The 21,236-nt window shown below is 49.5% G+C and overlaps 1 protein-coding gene across 4 annotated transcripts in view; it reads left to right on the top strand.

Moving 5' to 3' along the window:
• Positions 1-21,236, top strand: part of MAP7 (microtubule associated protein 7) — a 1,007,524-nt gene that overhangs the window by 862,553 nt on the left and 123,735 nt on the right. For all 4 annotated transcript variants that reach the window (XM_078649192.1, XM_078649193.1, XM_078649191.1 and 1 more), the window contains exon 15: positions 1,425-1,529. In XM_078649192.1, coding sequence (XP_078505318.1) covers positions 1,425-1,529 — 105 coding nt within the window. The remainder of the gene's footprint in view (positions 1-1,424; positions 1,530-21,236) is intronic.

Here is a 21,236-nt window from a genome sequence, read left to right on the forward strand (position 1 = left end):
ATGAATCCCTCTCTTCCCACTTCAGAAGCCATTTCTCTCTGATTTAAGTAATGACGAATAATCCAGACTGCCATGATGAGTCTCTGTCATTCGGTGGATAAAGATGCATGTGGCTGTTTCCAGACAGCTGGATTTTCACCTATCGGCATTGTGGTTGACTGGGTTCCATTCACATTCTCTTTTGCTCCTCCACCCATGTGCAAAGGCCACTGCTCGTGTTAATTTGAAACAGAAGTTGGTTTCCTCCTAATTTTTGGAATTTATCAAAACTGTATTTTATAATGGGATACGGTTTATGTATGAATGAAACTGCCTTGAAAGAAAATGAAAGGCCCTTAGTAGCCAGTGAAAGACTGGTTCCTCTTGCATCTTCAGTCCCGCCCTTCCTTTTATTATGCTATTTTGTGGGGTGATTGTTAGAATTTGAGTAGGTTTCAGTGCAACAGTGAAGATGATGACCATTGATTTGAGATTTGGATTCAAAACCTTAATTATACTTCCAAAGTGGGTATCAGAAATGTATTGTTTATTGTATACTACTGCTGGACCTGATTTTTGTACATTTATTTAGTATATCGCTTCGGTATATCTCTCTTTGGTACAATGATTGCAAGGACTACTGTTTCCAGTTGCTCCAGTAAATTAAAACTTGTCCTGTACTACATTACAAACTGAAGTGACACCAAGTGTTTAAGTGTTATAGTGTTTTTTGGATGCTTTGTCCGTGGGGCCACTAGTAAGAGTTTAGCAGGTTAATAATGTATTAGCAAGAGTAATGAAAGCTGTTCCATCTGAGCAGGGGGCAATGTGTACTTTTCATTGGTTGATGGGCTATGAGTAGAGGGCAATTCATATGCAGAACTTGGGCGTGCACGCAGGTGAAGGTTAAACTAGTACTGCGTCTGTTGGTTAAAAAAAGGCACTTTAGAGCAAAACATGTTTAACTTTTTTAAGTATATAGACTTCACTTATGTTTGTGCAAGGTACATATAATTGAATACCCAGTAATTATGTCCCTGAAGCAGATTTTATCACATGCTACCTTAGATCAACCTTGCCTAATGGTATTGGTTGTCAAGAGACTCTTTATTAAACACTTGACATTAAACCATTTTCATTCTTAATTTGTTAATCCACATTTTTCCCCATAACAGTGTAAACATTCCATCTCATAAGGCAATTCAGCAATTTCAGACCCTCCGTGAAAGGAGCCTTCCTTAGTAGTTTTGTACAAACTATTGTTGAAAATGTTTGGTTTGCTCCTGCAATTTGGTAGTAATGCTCTCCTTTTCGTAGTTCATGACATTTCCTTACTTCATTATGTTTATTGACAATTTACACGTATTACTTAACAATACCTAACGATGATTTTGTTTTTTAAAAGTATGGTAACCCAGGTCCCTTCTCTTTTGTTTCTTTTTCAGAAAGAAGAAGAAGAAGCTCGACTGCGAGAGGAAGCCGAGCGGATTCGATTAGAGCGTGAAAAACATTTCCAAAGAGAAGAACAAGAACGCATAGAAAGGAAAAAGGTAAACGCTCATAACCATTGCAGGGTGGTCTGGTGTTAGACCTGTAGCTCATACATTTCGTATTGAAAGAATATGGGAAAGAATATTGATAATGAAGGTAAAAAAAAGTCAATTGTATGTAATTGTCTTCGAAACCATGACATACTAGTTGCCTTACGTCCAAGATGTGGATCCAGTAGCTCACTCTGCCATAGGCATCAAGCTGCAGCTCACTGATGATGCCCAAACAGGCGGAAACTGGTCAAGGGCAGTTTCTATGTGTTCAGAGTGGAAGGCTGATTTGTTATATGGTTTCTCCCCTATGCAGTGGCCCAGTGAATTAAAAGAAAAGATACACTGAAATTGCACCACGGTTATAATCCCTAGCCACATGCTGGCATTATGTTGTCAAACCCATTTAACACGTTGGACCTGTCAAATTGATGGTAATCCCTGCCAATATGCGTAGTCTGTCCTACTGGTTATCCCTGGCAACATGCAGGCTGAGGCACACTGGTGGTAATTCCTACTCAATGTTGGCTCTAGTGCAACAGTGGTAATTCATAGCAACATACCAGTCCAGGCACCATGATGGTAATTTCTGGCAGCATGCTTTTCCTGGCACAACCATTGTGGTACTACCTGGCAACATTATGGCCCTATACAAAAGTAGTAATTCCTTGCAAGGGAGCGGCCCTGGCACGAGGCTGCTAATCCCCAACATGGTCACTTTGGCACAATGTTTTAATACATTAAAGTTCAGGTGGACTCCAAGAAGAGAACAACTGATCCAGGTGTGTACTAGCTGTGTTGTGCTTAGTATATCGCACCAAAACGGAAGACACATGTTTTTGCTATTGCCTGGATTTCGGGTAGAGGTTTGAAAAATGGAGAACTCTATTACATTCGCAAATGCTCGTTATTGTTATTCTCGTATGGCACCAAATTGTAAATTAGACACCATCCTTGTGGTATGGGGATGCTAGGGACTTCAAACAGCTGCACCCCCCTTGAGGTGCCACATGACCAGCACTTGGCCTTGACGAGGAGAGTGGAGCACCAGACGGAAATGTGGTCCTTTTGACACAAAACCAGAAGGGAAGCACTGTCCCAAGCCCTATATAAATGCCCAAGATATAGAAAAACAACAGCAGCATATGCATCAAAAGTAGGAAGAGTCCACACGGTGACAATAATAAAATGTAGAAATCCCACCGTTTGATTTATATTGCTCAGACATGTGTCGCAGCCTTCTTTGGCCATTCTTGCTGTGCCAAGCAGCTTTGAAATTTAATTCAGGGAGAATACCTATCATAACACCACAGGAAATTGGTGTTTCAATGCAAACTCTTCTTTACTCGACTAGAACTCTTGGAGTACATTTTGAACATGTCCTGTACTAACTGAAGATATTTGATGTTGTAAACTGGGTGACTGGGTGCGTAGATGTAGGGTCATGCTACAGAGAGACTAGGTGCAGGTTTAAAAAGAAGAGGGCAGCGACCCGAATAATGAAAATTTTCCTTGGACCAGAGACATACCACAAAGAAACAAAGGTGTGCACCCTCACTCTTTACGCTTCTGAAGGGAAATACATGGATGGAATAAGCTACAGAGCGCTAAGCAATTAGAAAATGCATTCTAAGCATTTCTTACCAGCAATCAAGGAATCTGATTTGATAGAGATGAAAATAGAGAATCAGAACAGATGTAAGGCTGGTCTACTACCTTGTCTACTAAATGTTTTGAAAGGAGAACACCTGGAGAAGAATTCATTCCATTGCCGTAAAAAAAGATTCAAGAACGTGTAAGACTTTGAGTTAAGGGTCTAAAATGCCAAAGAGCACTTAAGTAATAATCCTTGAAAAATGATGCTATTTGGAGTGGGATAAATAAGTTCTATTTCTTTTTTATAGTGGAAGGAGCACATTATGCACAGGTTTGTTAACCTTTGTGTAAAGCCCTCATTTGCAGTTTTCACTTTTTTGGCCATTTTTTTGGGCCATTTGCATAGCAAAAGGGACAATTACTTCAGAACTAGTACAAGATACCCAGAGCGCACATACATGTTTGAGAAATGAATGCAACCTTTCATGGATGTGAAGGAAAAAATGTAACCACTGTGGGTTAAATATATACTGCACTCCCTAACCACACTTAAGTTGGTCCTCGAGGATAATATGCAAGCTGACCGAGTGGTGGATTCTGAAACTGAAATGAATGAGATGAAGAAATAAGTAAATCATATTGGGGTAGTCAAATATGCCATTAAGAACGCTGCTAAAAAAAACAAAATTGTATCCTTGTGTATTTGGTATTGCAGCTGAACCTGACATCAGTTTCACATACATATTTTTCCATTGAGGAAGGTTCTACATTGGACAACAAATACTTTGAATTATGAAGTAATGGGTGATTTGGAATAGCAGATTTTGCTGCTGTGTTGGCCTTGTTTTTAATCAGATTGAAACTATGATGTGAATTATTCATTAGAATGTAGATTCAAGGGAATGGAAGACTGGATTTAATTATGTCATGTCTCTTATAGAATTTAATTGGGATACAAGTCAACATTACAGGAGAGTGACGCAATCGTTTTTTCGTTAAGAACAAAATCCTACTGGATTTCTTTGCTCCTTTAACTCCATAGGGAAATGAGCTCTTACCTGTAAAGAGAAGTTCCTAAATTACCATAGAAACAACATAAAGAAGTGAAGTACAGCAAGAGCGCAATAGAAGAGGACGTGAAGGAAAGGTGCAGAATAAAGGTGGAATTCAGACTTTAGTCATTGAATTCTACTGAGGACAATTTTTCTGTGCAGTCCCATAGTATGACCAAAGGGTGCCAAAAATAGGGATGATATATGAGACTGTATAAAACAGGGGACTCCTTTCATGGGAGACTTAACTGAAAGAAGGGATGCCATGTACAGAGTCCCTATAAAGATAATTGGTGATCCTCAGCAAAAAAGGGACATGGCTGACCGTGGTGCTTGTTGCTTTACATCACAGCATATCTTCAGATGCCTACTTGTGAACTTGCAATTGAAGATGATATCTGACGATGAAAGAAAAACTCTAGAGAGTCAACGTCACCTTTCATAAACTTAAATTCCCATTAAAACATGAACATGCCAGCAAGACCTTGGGTCATAATGTTGTTTCTGTTGGATTATTTAAAAGGAACGTGTTGGGATTTGTTTGTGCATATGGTAGAAATGTTCTTAGAGTGTAGGGATAAGAGATTTCATCTACAGGAGACATACGTCAAGTGACCTAAAATGGTCATACATAAGAGTGGGCTGTCTACAGTCAAATGTGCTTCATATAGGCCACGATCTTTGATCGATAAGAAAAATAAATCTTTTAGGTCAAGTCACTAACAAATAGCTTTCTAGAAGTAATAATGTCCTTCGTTCCTCCATAATGACATAGGTTTGTGAAAAAAATTGCTGCTAGGTTACATATAAAGTAGTAATTAAGCTCACTAGAATTTCTGACCATATGGAGGGCACACTCACACGTATTACTGTAGGATGAGTTGACCTTTGATTCCGGATGCAAAATTGCAATTTGTGGTTCAAGTTCTATTAAAAATTACTTCTGGACCAAAATTTCCAGCAATAGTAAAGATGCTATTCTGGCTGATTTAGTAATGTGAGGGTCAATGGACAATGTGCACAAACTATCCACTAGGAGAACCAAGTAAGACAAGGTTGTTTTGATTACTCATTATTATTCACCGTTGTGATCAAGTCACTAGCAGAATGAATATGGTTTGACCCTGTCATTAAAGTATTTTAATGATGTTGGAGAGATGGAGATAGGATCTCCACATTGGCAAATATGGTTCTGTTAGATGTGGGTGATGAGAAAGAGTCGGGTCCTAGATAAATTGACATAGTTTGTAAAAATGTAAGACATTCAGTCTTTGCTCTAAGTTGGCAAAAGGCACTGTGGTTATCCCCACAGTCTAGTCCCTAATGATACACCGATTTTTAGCTGTTTGAGAATTTACATAACAGGGTGTAATCCAAAGTATTTTTGAATTTAGATCTGGTAATGTCCAGGTTAACTGCTATTGGCAAACAGTATGCAAATGTGCAATTTCCCAAAATGGGTATTGGGTCGCTCTATAAACAGTTCTCTCAGATTTTTCTTTACATTGTACAGAATAATGACTTTCAGGTTCCCTACCCAATATTGGGCAAAATAGAAAGAGAGAAAATAGAAAACATTTATGAAAAGGCATTGGAATAATAGCGGCTTTTATAAAAATGTGACTTAAAGCGGGACAGGTATTGACAGCAAGGGGTCTGATGAATTTTACGTAGTCTGTTAAGTATTTAACATGACGTCTACACCTTTAGAAGTACCCGGGTTTAATGCTATCACAATAATGCACTTTAAGAGACCTTAAACACATATCTCAGTATAACATATTGAAATAGGTGGAATGGGAAGGGCACTGTGTTGTTTTAATTAATTACTTTTCAGCCTCAAGGTGATTTTGCACGAACACGCTTGTACTTTAACATAGACAAAGGCAGGAAGAGGAAAGGACTTTATACAGGCCTATAAAGCTATTTCATTGGAGCTGATTGTGATGAATATGCTAACATGCAAGCATCAACTTTTTATATAATTTTAGCCTTTGCATTTTAAATGGAAATTGTTCTAAATTATAATTTAATGCTAGAAATAAGTTGTTCACATTTAATGAATGTGTCCTTTTATATTGGTCTAGCTGTGTAAAACATTATGGTTTTAATTCATTGAAATAAATGACTTTGATGGAAAGGTCTTTAGAATAGCCTTCGACTCAATAGCCTTATTATAGCTTTATAGCCATTTTTAGACTTCTTGGTGGGTTCTAGCCAAATGTATAAATTGCATTATATACATTATTAGAAAAAGAAAATAATAGAAACTCATTTTTGAGACCCCACATAGTCAAACCCCCATGTTTTAAAAAAGAAATCAAAAGAAATAAAGTTTGGTCTTTATTATTAGAAACAAACAAGAACAATGAAACATGATTTTTTTTGGTTTTTGTTGGACTTGGCCCGCAGGGCAGGTTCACCCCTAATCTTTTTGCTTTTATTTTGTGACCCTGTGTAGTGATTTTTGGGTCTCTGCGCACTTTTTCCCTGTGTCCCAGAGTGAAAGTGCGTTCGTGTAGTATGGCTGGCCTGCCCTCCCATAGGAATGCATTGGGAATGTGTGTGTCCATGTTAGTTCCTGATGCGTGGGAAGTGCAGGCTCGAGTTTGGTATATGTGAACTCGTGAGAATGAATGCAGCGAGATGGTGTATGCGGCATGTATGTGTCTAGTTGGGAAGTGCTACTTCTGGACATTGATGTATGTGTGCAGTGAGGGTGCTGGAGCGTGATTGGCTGGAGCTGGCTGGCATGCCAGGCTCCAGGAAGTCTGGATGGGTCTGCCCGGTGGTGAGTGTGAGATCAGCATGAGTGATGTGTGGGAGGAGTGCACCTGGGTCCTGGATGAGCTGGGTTTTTCCCCACACAATGCTGGCTCCGCCCCCCTGTGGTTTGTCTAACGACCCAAGCCTCCCCAGTGAATGAAAGGGGTGGTTGGGCCATCAAGGGTACTCCCAAGCCAGCTGCAACTGGTTTTCCCCCCACCCTGCACCCTGAAACAAAGGATTTCTTAGTATAAAAATGGGGCTGTGTCCCCGCAGAGGTTGTTCTGCTTTTGGATCCTTGCCAGAGGGGGCTGTTGCTGCTGCTGGGGCCAGGAGGACCGCCACTTGGACTGTCTCCCTGCCTGGAGACCCAGTGTGCTGGCTCTGGGCCCAGCCTTGCCCCCCCTGCCTGCCTCCAGACCTTGCTGGGGCTTTGCTTTTGCTCTTAGCGCTAGAGAGCGCTTTATTTCATGCCCCCAAGCGCTGGGTGCGCTTTATTTTGATTATAGCGCCAGAAGCGCTTTATTTCCCTTATAGCGCTTGGGAGCGCTTTGCCAGGCCAAGCGAGTGCCCACCTCGCTTTATATTTTAATTTGGAGGCCGGTGCCCACCCGGCATTGCCCCGTTTTATTTAATTTGAAGGCTGGTGCCCACCCGGCATTGCCCGTGATCACCGCCGCAGCCCGGGCCGAGTGGAAGCAGCCGCTGACGTCATCGACCGGCCGCGCTGGGATTGGCCCAGCCGGCCGAGCCTCCCGCCGCGTCATCGGGGGAGGAGAGAGAGAAGCAGGAAGCAGCCTGCCAAGTCCTTGCGAGGCTCCCGAGTGAAGGGGAGCCCCGCCCGCGGCCCCAGCAGAGTCGCCGAGGAGCCGTCCTGCAGCCCCAGACAGCCGGTGAGTGTCAGGAAGGGAGGGGCGCCGGGACACATTGTCGGTGTCCGCCCCCCCTCTGCCCGGTAGCGCGAGCTCGCGCTAGCTTCTAGAGTGAAGCCACGAGGGCTTCAAAGGGGGCGTTCATTTGATTTAGAGCCACGCGGCTCTGGGGGCTTTCATTTGTTCTGAGTCCCCCGTGAGGGACTCCAACGAAGCCGCAATTGTGATTAGGAGCCCCGAGGCTCCTGGGGGCCATTTGTATATTTCGAGCCCCGAGAGGCTCAGCGCCCATATTGTTCGTGAGCCCTAAGAGAGGCTTGGGTGCCAGTTATTGTTTAGAGCGCTGATGCTCTTTAAGTGTCTATTTGTTTTGCCAGGTGTTCTACAGAGCCCAGAGAAGGCTCACAGCGCCCACATTTGTTCTAGAGCCCCAGAGAGGCTCTTGGGTGCCATTCATTGTTCTTGAGCCCACGAGGCTCCAACGTTGCCCAGCCCTATTTACAACTGTCCAGCACTTAGTGGACAGTTGCTACGTTTAGGCTTTGTGTCTTGGCTGCCTGCGCAGCCTCCCCTGACATTGAGACTCAGGGCATTCCAGCCCTTGCGAGGCCAGTGGGCCTGAGGGACATTTCTAGTGTGGTGCTACGTGCACCCTGCGCAATTTATGATTTACTGCTTATGTGATTCCTGCGCAAATGTTCTACCTGCACCTCTGAATGTGTTTTAATGTTTCATGTGCAATTGTTTGTTATTACCTTTGCTAAAAGTGACCTGCTTAGGTGATTCTTTGTGTTTTATTCCCCTTTGCTAAAAGTGACCTGCTTAGAGGAATGTTTGTTATTACCTTTGCTAAAAGTGACCTGCTTAGGTGATTCTTTATGTTTTATTCCCCTTTGCTAAAAGTGACCTGCTTAGAGGAATGTTTGTTGTTACCTTTGCTAAAAGTGACCTGCTTAGGTAATTGTTTATGTTTTATCCCCTTTGCTAAAAAGTGACCTGCTTAGAGGATTGTTTATGTATTACCTTTGCTAAAAGAGACCTGCTTAGGTGATTCCTTATGCTTTTATTTCCCTTTGCTAAAAGTGACCTGCTTAGAGGAATGTTGATGTTTTATTGCCTTTGCTAAATGTGACTTGCTTAGGTGATTATTTTAGGTTTCCTTCCCTTTGCTAAATGTGACTTGCTTAGGTGATGGTTTTCCTTCCATAGGTCCTGATGATAAGGTCCTAGTTCCCTGCGTGATTTCCCTACAGTGGTTAGGGTGGCGTAGGAGGTATTTACCCTTTACCAGTCGTTACTGGTTGTATGCTACATTTACTATTTTTGTGTTACAGTCATTATATGTTTATGTGCTAAGTGTTATACCTACAAGTATTATTTCTAAAAAGTGCATACCCCTGACAGTGGTCCAGGTGGCCCTGTCCTGTACATAATCCCTTGTAAATCTTGCCCGTGCCTGTTGGCACATTGTAAAGTGTGTGTGTTATCTAATGTGTTTTATTATTATAATACAAAGGCTATTTTTGATATAACCTTGTGTGGAGTTTCCTTTGTGGTGGGCCTAGGGTGTTGTCGCTGGGGTGCGCGCGCAAACGCTTTACACATCGCCTCAGAGATTAGCCTTGCTGCTCGCGTCACGTTACCTAGAGGGTGAGCAGGGGTTGTCTTGGTGTGTAACTCCCTTGCCCTGACTTAGAAATGGCGATCCCTGACTGACCTTGGCGTGAGCATTGGCCGGCCGGGGGTCCCGTTTCTAACATCAAAATCTTGTTTTTAAAATAACTAAAATCAATACTTTGAAGGGAACCCCTTTTAGGAAACTTAGTTTCAATAATGAAGCTGAAAAAAGGTAAATAGACAAAGATAGAGGAAGAAAGGGTAGAGAAATGATTAAGAGAAGGAACAGGAGTACAGAAGGGTCCCCCCAAAAAGGAAAATAAGTTGAGAGAAGGAGGACTATGAGGGAGGAAGAAAATGAACTAATTTTACGCATGGGAGAAGAAAATACTGAAATGGAGTTAAAAGTAACAGAATGTAGACAGAATGTGGAGGGGGCAAAAATTAGAAGTTGGAAAAACAACTGAATCCATTTTCAAGATTAATAGCATTTACACATTTTTAAAAATAAAAAGGATTGTAAAAGGTAATAAAAAAGTGAATTTGTTTCTAACAAATGGTAAATGCAATTTCATCGTAAAAAGTTTGAATAATTAGTTTATGTAAAAGTATTTCTCAAAACTGGTAGTCTGTAAATTAGTTTTTATCTGCAATCACAAACAACATAACAACTTGTTTATATGCGAGAGGTCTTCAAACTAGGGTAGTGGCCTCCCCTGGGAAACCTATGATGACCTCTTGAGTTTATGGAGGGGGATGCCAGGCACTGGCCAAGAGGTGCATCGTGCTTAAAACAGTGCTGCATTTTCAATGAAAAGGAGTGACAGAGAGTCCCTCTGTAATGAGTCATTCTATTATCTTGTGTCACTCATGTCTTTACAGGGAATAGGTATTGAAAGGGCAGGTCCGAATAACCTTAAAAATACCTCCCCCCCTCATTTCTGATCAAAGATCACACTTTGGATACTTTTCTACCTTAAAGTGACCAAAGTGGTCATAGCATGTTGGTAGTCGTGTATTTTATTGCAGTTTCTAAGTGATAAGGTAGTGGCTGGTGGGGGTGGGGGGGACAGAATAAAACATCACATAAATAAAAAAACAAACCTGCAGATGGACGCATTGCGCTGTTCTGCTCCTCTTCTCGCAGGCACAGGCTCCCAGACTCCACTGCAGGAAATCCTGCTGCTGCTTTCATGTTATGAGAGCAGCGTCAGGATTGGCCTGAGGACCAAGGATTTGCCTCCCACGGAGACTGGGAGCCTGTGCCTGCTGTCTCCAACCCAGCATTGCAGCTGGGTTTGGCCGGCCTGAGACAGCCTGTCAAACCGCATGCGCACTGATCACAGTGCATTACCAGTCCTCCTGCGCCTTTTGTCCCCCATGGTCCTGCCTTCAAAGACTCGGCAGGAAGGGAAAAATAAAATGATGATAAAACATGTTTATTATTGGGTCTTTTTTTCTTTCCTGCCGTTTTGAGACAGCTGGCAGGGGGCAACGCTTCTCTGCCATAGTGGATGAGCCGTGGCTAAAGTGGTAACTAAATACAATGCAGTTTGTAAATATGTTTAAAGCTGCCAGTGGTATGGAATGATGGTCAAAAATGTTGGTCGTTTTAGGGCCCTGATGATTTGTTTTTTTTTTTAACATGGGTGGCATGTCATTAAAAAGTCTGAAGACCGCTGATGCATAAATGTGTCTGGACTGCACAACTCTTGAAAATTAATTGCTAGCTGTACCTACTCTATGATCACCAATCTATTTGATCAGGCATTTATTGTTCTTAGGGGTGAGAAAACTGTAGCACTTGATATATTGGTAAGATAGGAGGGGGTTTTGGAGCCTATCCACCACTGTCAATGGTGGTTGTACACAAGAAACACCATTTAAAAAGGTCGTGAGAAAAATGGCATTGGTGGAAAAAGAGAAGTCTTAAAACTTTTTTTGTGTGGGCAATTCACCCACTAAATTTAGTACCCTGTAGAGATTCAAGCATTTATTTAGGCTTGTCGGAGACACCGACTACACCCGGGTATAGGAGCCACTCGTCACAGCCTCCTGAAGTAATACCTCCCAATTCTGAATGTGACTGCTCTGTGATGAGCAAATGGCATAATGTCAGTCACCATGCCAATGTCCAGTTCAGACAGGATGCCCTATAGGATAGAACTGCAGAGCGTTCGGCTGCCTGCATTCCTGAACCGGGTACATCATCATAAAATCTTGGTTCACTACCCTTTTTCTCATTGGTAAATCATGTATCACTTCCAGATTTCTGGATTCTGATAACAACCTTAATTCAATTCAGCCAACTTTAAAATATAACCCAAGGCATGGAAGTGGGAAGTTAATAGTTGCCCTTGGAACTTTCCTCTGCCTGATTCAGAGCTGTGGGTAAAACCACTTCCTTTACAGAAACATCTTAAAATTATATCTTGTAATTCAGATTTGGCATAACTCCAACATCAAACAGCCTTTGCTGGCACCAAAGTGCAGTTCACTTTACCTGTTACACCTTACAGTGCCATAGCTGCATTCACCACCAAGTCTCACAATTTCTTCTTGTCTGGGCTGTGTTAAGTATCTTGAAGTGATTTCTTCCAAGTATACTGTTAGAAATGGGGGTCTCTATTTCGCAATCGTTTGCACGTTTGTCCAAATAGAGGCTCTTCTTTCTAGTCAGGATAAGGGAAATACACTCCTAAAAAAATAAAACCTGCTTACCCCATTGGTAGCTTGGCACGAGCAGTCAGGCTTAGCTCAGAAGCAGTGTGTAAAGCATTTGCACATAACCAACAGTAATACAGTGAAAACACTTCACAAGGACCACACAAGTTTTGGAAGAAAAAGCAATATTTATCCATGCAAACAAGACCAAAGCGATAAATGACCAACATGCAGTAATCAAATAGATAAACTTTGGAAAAATTACTTTAAAATGCAGTTCCTGGGGGGCGTGGCCAAGGACGTCAAGATGGCGGTCGCACTTTAAGTGCGCTCCGGACCCTCATCTGTCCTTTACCCATGCCAGCAGCCACCATTTGCGATCTCTGCCGCCGCCCAGGCACACACCTACTCCTGCGGCATCCTCCGGTGCCGTTTGCGGCCCCTGCCGGAGGCCGTACACCGCTCTAGCCTACTCCGCCTCTCCGGGCCGCGCGCCAGACAAAATGGCGGCCCCCAGGCGAGGGCCGCGGTGACTTTGAGCCGCGGCTGCGGCTGCGGCTGCTCAGTTTCGGACCCGTGCGCGTGCCCTGGTGAGCCCTAGATCGTCGGCAGGGTGGCTTGCCCCGTTTGCGGTTCCGGGGGTGCCATCCATACACCCAACCGCCCAAAGTAAGGACTCCCGCGGATCCCAGGGCCTGGCAGAGTGGAAGCGGGCCCCGTTGGGATCCGCCTGCTGCCCTGTGTCTGCCGCCGGTTCGGAGGTGGTCTTGGACTGCCGCGTGGGGCTCGCGGCTGCCCGAAACTGCGGTGGGACGCCTACGCATGCGGGGGCTGCTCCATGCACTGGGGGCCCCCCCGCCTGGATTTGGTGATCTCCTGTGGGGGCGGAGGTCAGTGATCCGGCGATGGGCCTGGAGGATGAGCCCTTGTTGATGCCCTGGCGGAGCCGCTGAGGGATAGTGCCGTCACACGCTGTCCTCGGTGGTGACGCGGCCGGATTCGGCTTGAGGGGGTGTTTGGGGTTGGCTGCTCCTGCCCCTCTCCCTGCAACACGCCGATCTGCACAGGAGTGAGGCCCTGCCTGGCCCTAGCCTCTGGGCACTCCTGACTGCCCTGATCAGTGGACGCCTGCGCTGGAACGCACCACTGCGGACCCACTCGATTGACCTGACCACGAGGAGAGTGAGGTGAGGAGGGGGCAGGGAAGGGGTTGGTGTCCCTGGCGGTCTCGCCCGTGAACTGGTGTGAGGGCTGGGAGACCGCCTGTCCCTGCATCCCCCGCACTGCGCCTGTCACCGGGATTGCCCTCTGTGCCTCCCCATCCTGGGAGAACTGGTCTGGGACCCTCTGCCTTACGACCTGGTCTGGCCTTCCCTGCGATCCTCAGCCACCCTGCGCTGGACAGCCGTGCGGCCCTAGGCCCCCTCCTCTGCTCCTGATTGAAGGCCCGTCCTGAGCGGCCTTCCACTGAGTCTCCCCATGCCATCTCGCCACCTGCCTTAAGAGTGCAACCTGTGGACTGGTGAGGGAGCCGCCCGACCCCTGTCCTGCCTTCTCGTGGCTGGGGCTAAGCCCAGCGCCCTGCGACATTGTGCCCGGAGCAGCCCCTGGAGTGCTCCCCCCCCCCCCACTGGATTACCTCCCTACACCCGAGACGCGGCAGATTCCCTCTAGACTCTCCCCTCTGATCCTCAGCCCTCCGTGTCCTCCCTCCCGCACTGAGGGGGAACCCGGGGCCCGGGGGTGGTCCCCTGTCTCGGCCTGTACTACCCCAAGAGCTGACCTCCTGCGCCCATCGGGAGATCGTGTGTTCTGACCACCTGCACCTGCGACGCCGGCTCCCTTGGCCCGATTCCCCTGGAGGAGCCATGGTAAGGGGGAACAACACACAGCCCTCGGTTCCTTCCACTCAACTCCGTATGGACCAATTCACTAGGACAGACCCTGGCCCCGGCGCAGGACCCCCTTCTCCCTCCGGGGCGGAGGGGGGAGACTTATCGACCATCCTCCAAGCTATCAGCGCCTCCCAGACGTCGGTGGAGACTAAGATTGGGGAGGTACGGGTTGATGTCGCCCTCATCCGGCAAGATCTCAGGAATGCCACGGCGCGCATCTCTGAAGCGCAGTCCCGTATATCCTCGACGGAGGATGACCTCGCCACCCTCAAGACCCAAGTGGCCCGCCTTCAAACCCTGACGTCTGACCTCCATCGCAGGGCGGAGGATGCGGAAACCGTGCCCGACGGAACAACCTCCGCCTCATTGGATTTCCGGAGGGGGTGGAGAAGGGCCCGGTGGCCGATTTCTTGGAATCCTGGTTCCGCTCCTGGATGCCGTCAGAGAAACTTTCCCCCCGGTTCGCCATTGAGCGGGCCCATCGCTCCTTAGCACCCAAACCCCCCCCCGGGGGGGTCCTGCCCGGCTGTTCATCCTCCGCATCTTTAATTTCCGGGACCGGGACACCATCCTGGGTGTGGCCAGAGACTTGGGTCCCCTGAAGTTTCAGAACTCCACGATCATGATCTTCCCAGATTATTCGAGGGAAGTCCAGTCCCAAAGGAAATCCTATGATGAAGTTAAAAAGAAGCTGCGGGCGCTGGGCATGAGATACGGTCTCCTATTCCCTGCACGGCTCAAGGTCCTCTTCCAAGATCAATCCTTCTTCTTTGATACCCCGCAGGCCGCCTGGACCTGGCTCATGGAGGAGAGGCCACTTAAATCTACAGGGATGCCTTCCCCCTCCCGGGGACCTGCCGCCCGCTCGGGCCGCGGGGAGCCCAAGCCACGGCGGCGCCTGACTAGGTCCCGCAGACGGGCCGCCGACGCCATGATGCCTCGACCTCGCCTGAAGGGACTGGGCGGCGATCATCTTCTCCTCTTCCCCCGAATCGAGGTGATCCCCCGGCGGCGAGGCCCTCCACCGAGACCGCCGGGGGTGAGCCCTTGATCCCCGGCACGGACCTTCACCAATCTGGATCGGACTTGAACTTATCCGGCAGCCCGGTGATCCGGGACTCTTCACAAGAGGCGGAAGCCTGAACCTGGTTTTGTGCTATCTCTCTGTCCATGGTCGCCCGAGGGATCGACATGCTGGAAACGTCCCCTCGGGATTTGGCCTGACGCTTGGAGATTGAGCGACCTAAGGAGGGTCTCGCATGAGATCTGCACTGTGCCACTCTCATGATGCTCTTCTTACCTGACTCACTCCTCCGGCCAGGCGACTGGGGGTATGAGATCCTCCCTGCACCGCCCCAGAGACGCAGACCTGTTCTCAGACTGTCATCCGTCTTACTCTTTAATTTACACTGTGATGTTTCTTGCTTGGCACTGTTGGTTTGTATCCTGCACCATGGAGGGGGGTCCTCCCTATTGGTTCCTTGACCGTAGTTCCTACCCTTAGCTAACCATTTTAGATTAGCACCCGTCCCCTGATTGGGGTGTTTTCTGTTGTGGGATTGCATTTAGGGCGACAGATGCTTCCTGTTTTGAAGTATAGGGTGGGGGGTGTTGGGGGGTATGGGTAGGTAGGGAGTCCGTTGACTCCCATTAGCTGGTTGTTATTGTTTTTGGCCGCTTACGGCCGCCCTCTGTCCTGATTTTGGTGTGCCGTTGCATGGCCTGTGTTGTTGCCACTCACGAGTGGCGAGTTGCAGCTCTCTTTCCGAGCACACTGCAGTTGAATGGTCTCGGTTTGAATGCTAGTCCTCCTTTTCACATGGTTTGTATTTTTTGGCCGCCCACGGGCCGCCACGGGGGTCGCTGCGGGCGGCGCCCCCCCCTTTCCCGTTGGCCCCTGGCGTCCATGCTTTGTATGCCACTCTTGACCCGGCTCCTCCTGGCCCTGTGGGGTGCGGCCCTTCTCCCCCTTCTTGGACCCTCCTCTAGGAGCTCATGGCTGCCCCATTGCTCCCGTCCCCCCTAATGGCCTATGCTCCGACTAAACCCCTCCACGTCCTCTCCTGGAATATCAATGGCCTCCTAGATCGCATTAAACGTGCGGCCATCCTCCGGGCGGCGCACCGCCACGCGGCGGACATCCTCCTACTCCAGGAGACCCATCTCCTAGGCACACAGTGCAATTTCTTGGCCCGCTGTGGGTTCGCGATGGTTTGGCACTCTGGGTTCGTTCGTGGGTCCCGGGGGGGTGGCCATTCTCCTTCGAAGAGGTCTGCCATTCACCTTGACTAGGGCCGACACTGATCCCCAGGGTCGCTTTGTGGTGGTCTCGGGTGTGTTGGAGGGGTGCCCCTTGAACATCCTGAGCCTGTACGTCCCGTCTGCTCTTCTCCCCACGACACATTCCGATGCCTCACGGGAATCATTTCCGCCCTTCCGAGGGGCTTGACGGTGGTGGGAGGGGACGTTAACGCCATGTTAAACCCTTCTTGTGACACGACCGGGACCCCCTCCGCGACTCGGACTGCCTCGGCCTTGGCCCTGTCGGGATGGCCTCTGCCCTGGGGTTGTGCGATGCGTGGCGAGTTTGGAATCCCCGCAAGGTGCAGTTCACCCACACATCGGCCGCTCACCATACCCAGTCCCGTATCGACCTTCTCCTTCTCCCGGCCAATGACTGCCACTTGGTCTCCGGGTTGGCTATTTTACCCCGAGGGCTATCTGACCATTCTGCCGTCTTCCTCCGCCTTGGTTCGCCCTAGGTGGGCCCGCGTGCGGTGTGGCGTCTTAACGCCTGGTTCCTTCAGGACCCAGAGCTGGTGGACTCGCTGGAGCAGGAATTGATTCATTATTTTTCGGCTAATGAGGGATCGGTTCCGTTGCCTGGTACCCTATGGGAGGCTGGCAAGGCCGTGATCTGCGGGGTGGCGAGAGGGCTTGTGCATGCTAAGCGGGCGGACCGGCTGGCCCGTCTCGTTGAGCTAGAGTCCAGGGCAGCGCGGATGGAGGAGGACCAAACACTCCTCGATCGCGTAGACCCTGCCAGGCAGCTCGCGCTGATCCGCGAAGAAATCCGGCAGATTTCCCTGGACTCGGCCCAGATGCTCTGGCGCTCCTCTGTGGTGCGGATCTACGGATGGGGCGACAAAAATGGCAAGCTCCTCCACAATCTAGTGTCCTACCCCAGAGTCCACTGTATCATCCCAGAGGTCCGGGCACGGGACGGCTCCCTGCGGACGACTTCGAAGGCCATAGCAGGCGTCTTTGCACGCTTCTACACGGCCCTCTATGCGAGGCAACTGGCTGAGGCTTCCCTGGCTGCCCTGCTGGAGGAGACGGGCGCCCGGCTGCCCTCTCTCCCGCGGGAGTCCAGGGAGGCCTTGGATCGCCCCTTCACTTTAGGGGAGTTGCTTGAGGCCATTCCCCTCCTACATTCTGGCAAGACGCCTGACCCTGACGGGTTCCCGCAGGAGTACTATGCCGCCTTCCGAGACACCCTTGCCCCTCACCTCTTGGCCCTTTTTTGTCATGTGGCTGACACTGGCTCCTTTCCCTCTGAATCCGACCAGGCCACAATAGTGGTCATTCCCAAGACCCATCCGCCCTCCACGGACTGTGCGGACTACCGCCCGATCTCCCTTATCTATTCGGAGATCAAACTTTATGCCACTATATTAGCCCAGAGGCTTAAACCTCTCTTGTCAGACCTGGTACATCCAGACCAGTGTGGCTTCATGCCCGCCAGAGGCACCCTCCACTGCATCAGACACCTCCACTTGGCCTTGGCTCACCGCGCTCGACTCTCCCCCTATCTGGCCCTCCTCTTCCTGGACTTAGAGAAGGCCTTCGACCCAGTGAGCTGGGACTACCTGCAGGATGTCCTGGCGGAAATGGGTTTTGGTCCTAGCTTCCGCCGTTTTGTCGGTGCCCTCTACGCCAGTCCCCGAGCCCGAGTTCTGGTGAATGGGGTGCTCCCCGAGGCCTTTCCAATTTGCAGAGGCACGCGCCAGGGGTGTCCACTCTTGCCCCTTTTGTTCGCGCTTGCGATGGAGCCCCTGGCCGTGATCGTTCGCCATGACCCCCTTGTCCGGGGGTGGGCGTGGAATGAGAACCACATTGATAAAATTGCCCTCTATGCTGACGACGTGGTTCTGTACCTGGCTGATCCAGCGACCTCGGGCCCCAGGAGCTTGCTAACCCTCGCGGCCTTCCGAAAGGTCTCCGGCCTCCGACTTAACGCCGCCAAGTCTACACTGGTCCCACTGCACCCGTCAAGAGATTGCTTTGACTGGCAGTCAGACATCCCTCTGCGGCATCATTCAATCAAATATCTTGGGATATGGGTGACCCTGTTGCCGGAGCTTGAGTGTGCACTGAACATCGCCCCCTTGGTTGCCCGAACGAAGGCCGATCTTAAACAATGGCAGACACTCCCACTTAATCCCCTAGGGAAAAGTGCATGGTTTAAAATGATGGCCCTCCCGCGCTTTCTTTATGTCCTACAGAACACTTCCATCCCCATTCCCCGCGCCTGGTTCCGTGAGCTTGATGGACACCTGACCCGATTTCTATGGGGGAATGGTCGCCCGCGCATGTCTTTGGCTCACACCCGTATCCCCCCCTATGATGGGGGACTGGGGGTGACTCATCTCTTCCTCTACTACATTGCCTCTAAGCTCCTCATTATTCATGATTGGTACGTGGACGGCTGGTCCGACCCAGCTTACCGGGTGGAGCTCGAGGAAATGGATTTTCCCCAAATCCAGGCCCTCTTGTATGGCAGCCCTGTTCCGCAATCTATGGCATCCATCACTAGAACGGTCTTCACGGCATGGAGGGCTGCTCTGCGCCACATGGGCTGGGACTGTAAGCTCACTAGACAAACACCACTGTGGCATGGCACCTGGCTTAGAGAAGTGGCGGCATTGGGTGGCTTCCGCCGGTGGGATCTGGTGGACGTCTCGGTCCTGGGGGACGTCTGGGTAGGTGACCACATCCAGGCCTTCGCGGACCTGCAGCGGAACCATGCCCTCTCCCACACTCAATACTTTAGGTACTTGCAACTACGCCACCCGCTCCAGACCCACCTCCCACTCCCAGTCCCCCTCCCGGAATTCAGTCCACTAGAGGCCCAGGTGATGATGGGGAATCTGGGGAGGGATATCCCGCATCTACCGCTCCTTAGTTAATAACGGCCCACATCCCTGGACATGCTGCGCACTCGCTGGGAGGGGTGGGTGGGGCCCCTGGAGGAGGCGGACTGGAGATATGCCCTTATGGCGCACAGAACCCTGACCACCTCAGCCAAACTCCGTCTGGTCCAGATTTACTACCTCCACGCGGCCTACCTCTCCCCCGACCGCCTTTATCGAGCCCGCCTGCGACCCACCCTGGAATGCGCAAGGTGCGGTTTCGCACCAGCTGATTTTTATCTTGTGGTGTGGCTTTGTCCTAGGCTGGCATGGTTTTGGAGGGGAGTGGAACAGGAGCTCACACGAGCCTTGGGGTGGGAGGTTCCTCACGAGCCACTACGGCTGCTCTTGGGGGTCTTTGATGGCCTGGATGGTTCCGGGGCGGATAAGCGCCTCCTCGGGACTGCGCTGGCAGTAACCAAAAGGGACATAGCAAGCCATTGGTCGCGACCTGTGCCGCCTGCAGTGGGGAGGTGGAGGAGGGGGGTTGACTGGTGCGGGGCCCAGGAGGAGGTCCTATTTGAGGCGAGGGGAGCAATGGAAATGTTTCATAAGGTTTGGGTGAAATGGTTCAATCTGATGCCACCATGATCGAAGCTATAGTATATGACCTATGCCTCTTTCTGTTTGCCCCTATGAACCCAGGTATGGACTGGCATTGGAAGACCCGATTTATCTGTAATAATTTGCTGTGTGATTTGACCGTGCTGCACCCAATGAACTCTGTATGTTGTTTTAAATGCCAAATAAAGTTGATTATCAAAAAAAGAAAATGCAGTTCCTTGTAGCCGGTAGCTCCACCCGGTGCTACCGCGGTGCTGAACAAAAGCAGAGTTCAACAGTTCCGGCTGACCACGTCAGTGCGGACCGGCGTTATTATTAGCAGACTCGTAAACAGTACCTTGGATTCCGGCAGACTGCGCCGGTGCATGCCGGTCATGGCAACCATCGCGGTTGCGGTGTGTAGCGTAGTGGTGCGGCGTGCGGTGCCCTCAAGTCACGGTGCAGGCAACGGCTCGGTGGCGGTTGTCCAGCGGCATCGATGAAATCAGGACTGCGGTGCGGAGTGAGGCGGTGCTCGTGGTGGTTATGACAGGTCACGGTACAAGTGGCAGTGCTGGTTGATAGGAGCTGGCTTCAGCCAGCCCAGATTGCGGTGTGGATGGGGTGGTGTCATGCAACTTCCGAGCGATGCCCACAAACCACGGTGGAGTCTCGGGTGTCAAGGTCAGCAGGCAGTGACGTAGTCAGTGAAACCAGGGCGGCGGAGTGAAGCGCCCACAGGTCGCGGTGCAAGCAGCGGCTCGGTGGCGGAGCCAGTCCTCGGTCAGACCAGGGTTGCGGTGCGAAGTGCGGCCGTGCCCTCTGCGCTGCCTTCAGGACACAGAGTCCAGAGTGGTGTCGGTGATGGCTGCTTCCCCCCTCTGTGGCAACTGAAACTCACGGTTCCAGAGGCGGTACCCAGAGGTAAGTGAAGACTTTGCTGTCCCTTAGACTTTCTGAACAGGAGGCAAGCTCTATTTCAACCCCTTGGAAATACTCAGCGACAAGTGAAGAAAGTTCAGTCCAGTCCTTTTCACTGCCCAAGGCAGAAGCAGAAACTGCAGGCCAACCCAACAAAGCAACAACACAGCAACTGGGCAGTACTCCTCCTAGCAGTTCTTCCCACTCTTATTCTTGGCAGGTTCCAAGCAAGTTCTAAAGTTCTGAGGTCTGGGACCCAATATTTACAATCAGTTTCTCTTTGTTTTCTTGGGCTGAGAGTGCCTGTGCTCAGTCCAGACCAGTTTGGTCCTCTCTGGCCCAGCTTCCCAGCTGGAGGCAAAGACAGCATTCCAAAGCAGACCAGGCCCATTCACGTGCAAGGAAATCTCCTCCCGCTACTCTAAATGCAGCCCATGTCTATTCAGCCTCACCCTGACTCATCAAGGAAAGGCAGGACACACCTCGACCACCCCAGTGGCTGTCTGAAAAGAATGCGCATCCCCAGCCCCTGTCACTTCAAAGCCAGTCAATCCACAACCCAAAAGGGGTACACAGGATGGCTAAGCAAAAAAAATAC

The sequence above is a fragment of the Lissotriton helveticus genome, chromosome 6, assembly GCF_964261635.1.
Source record: "Lissotriton helveticus chromosome 6, aLisHel1.1, whole genome shotgun sequence".
Lineage (NCBI taxonomy): Eukaryota > Metazoa > Chordata > Amphibia > Caudata > Salamandridae > Lissotriton > Lissotriton helveticus.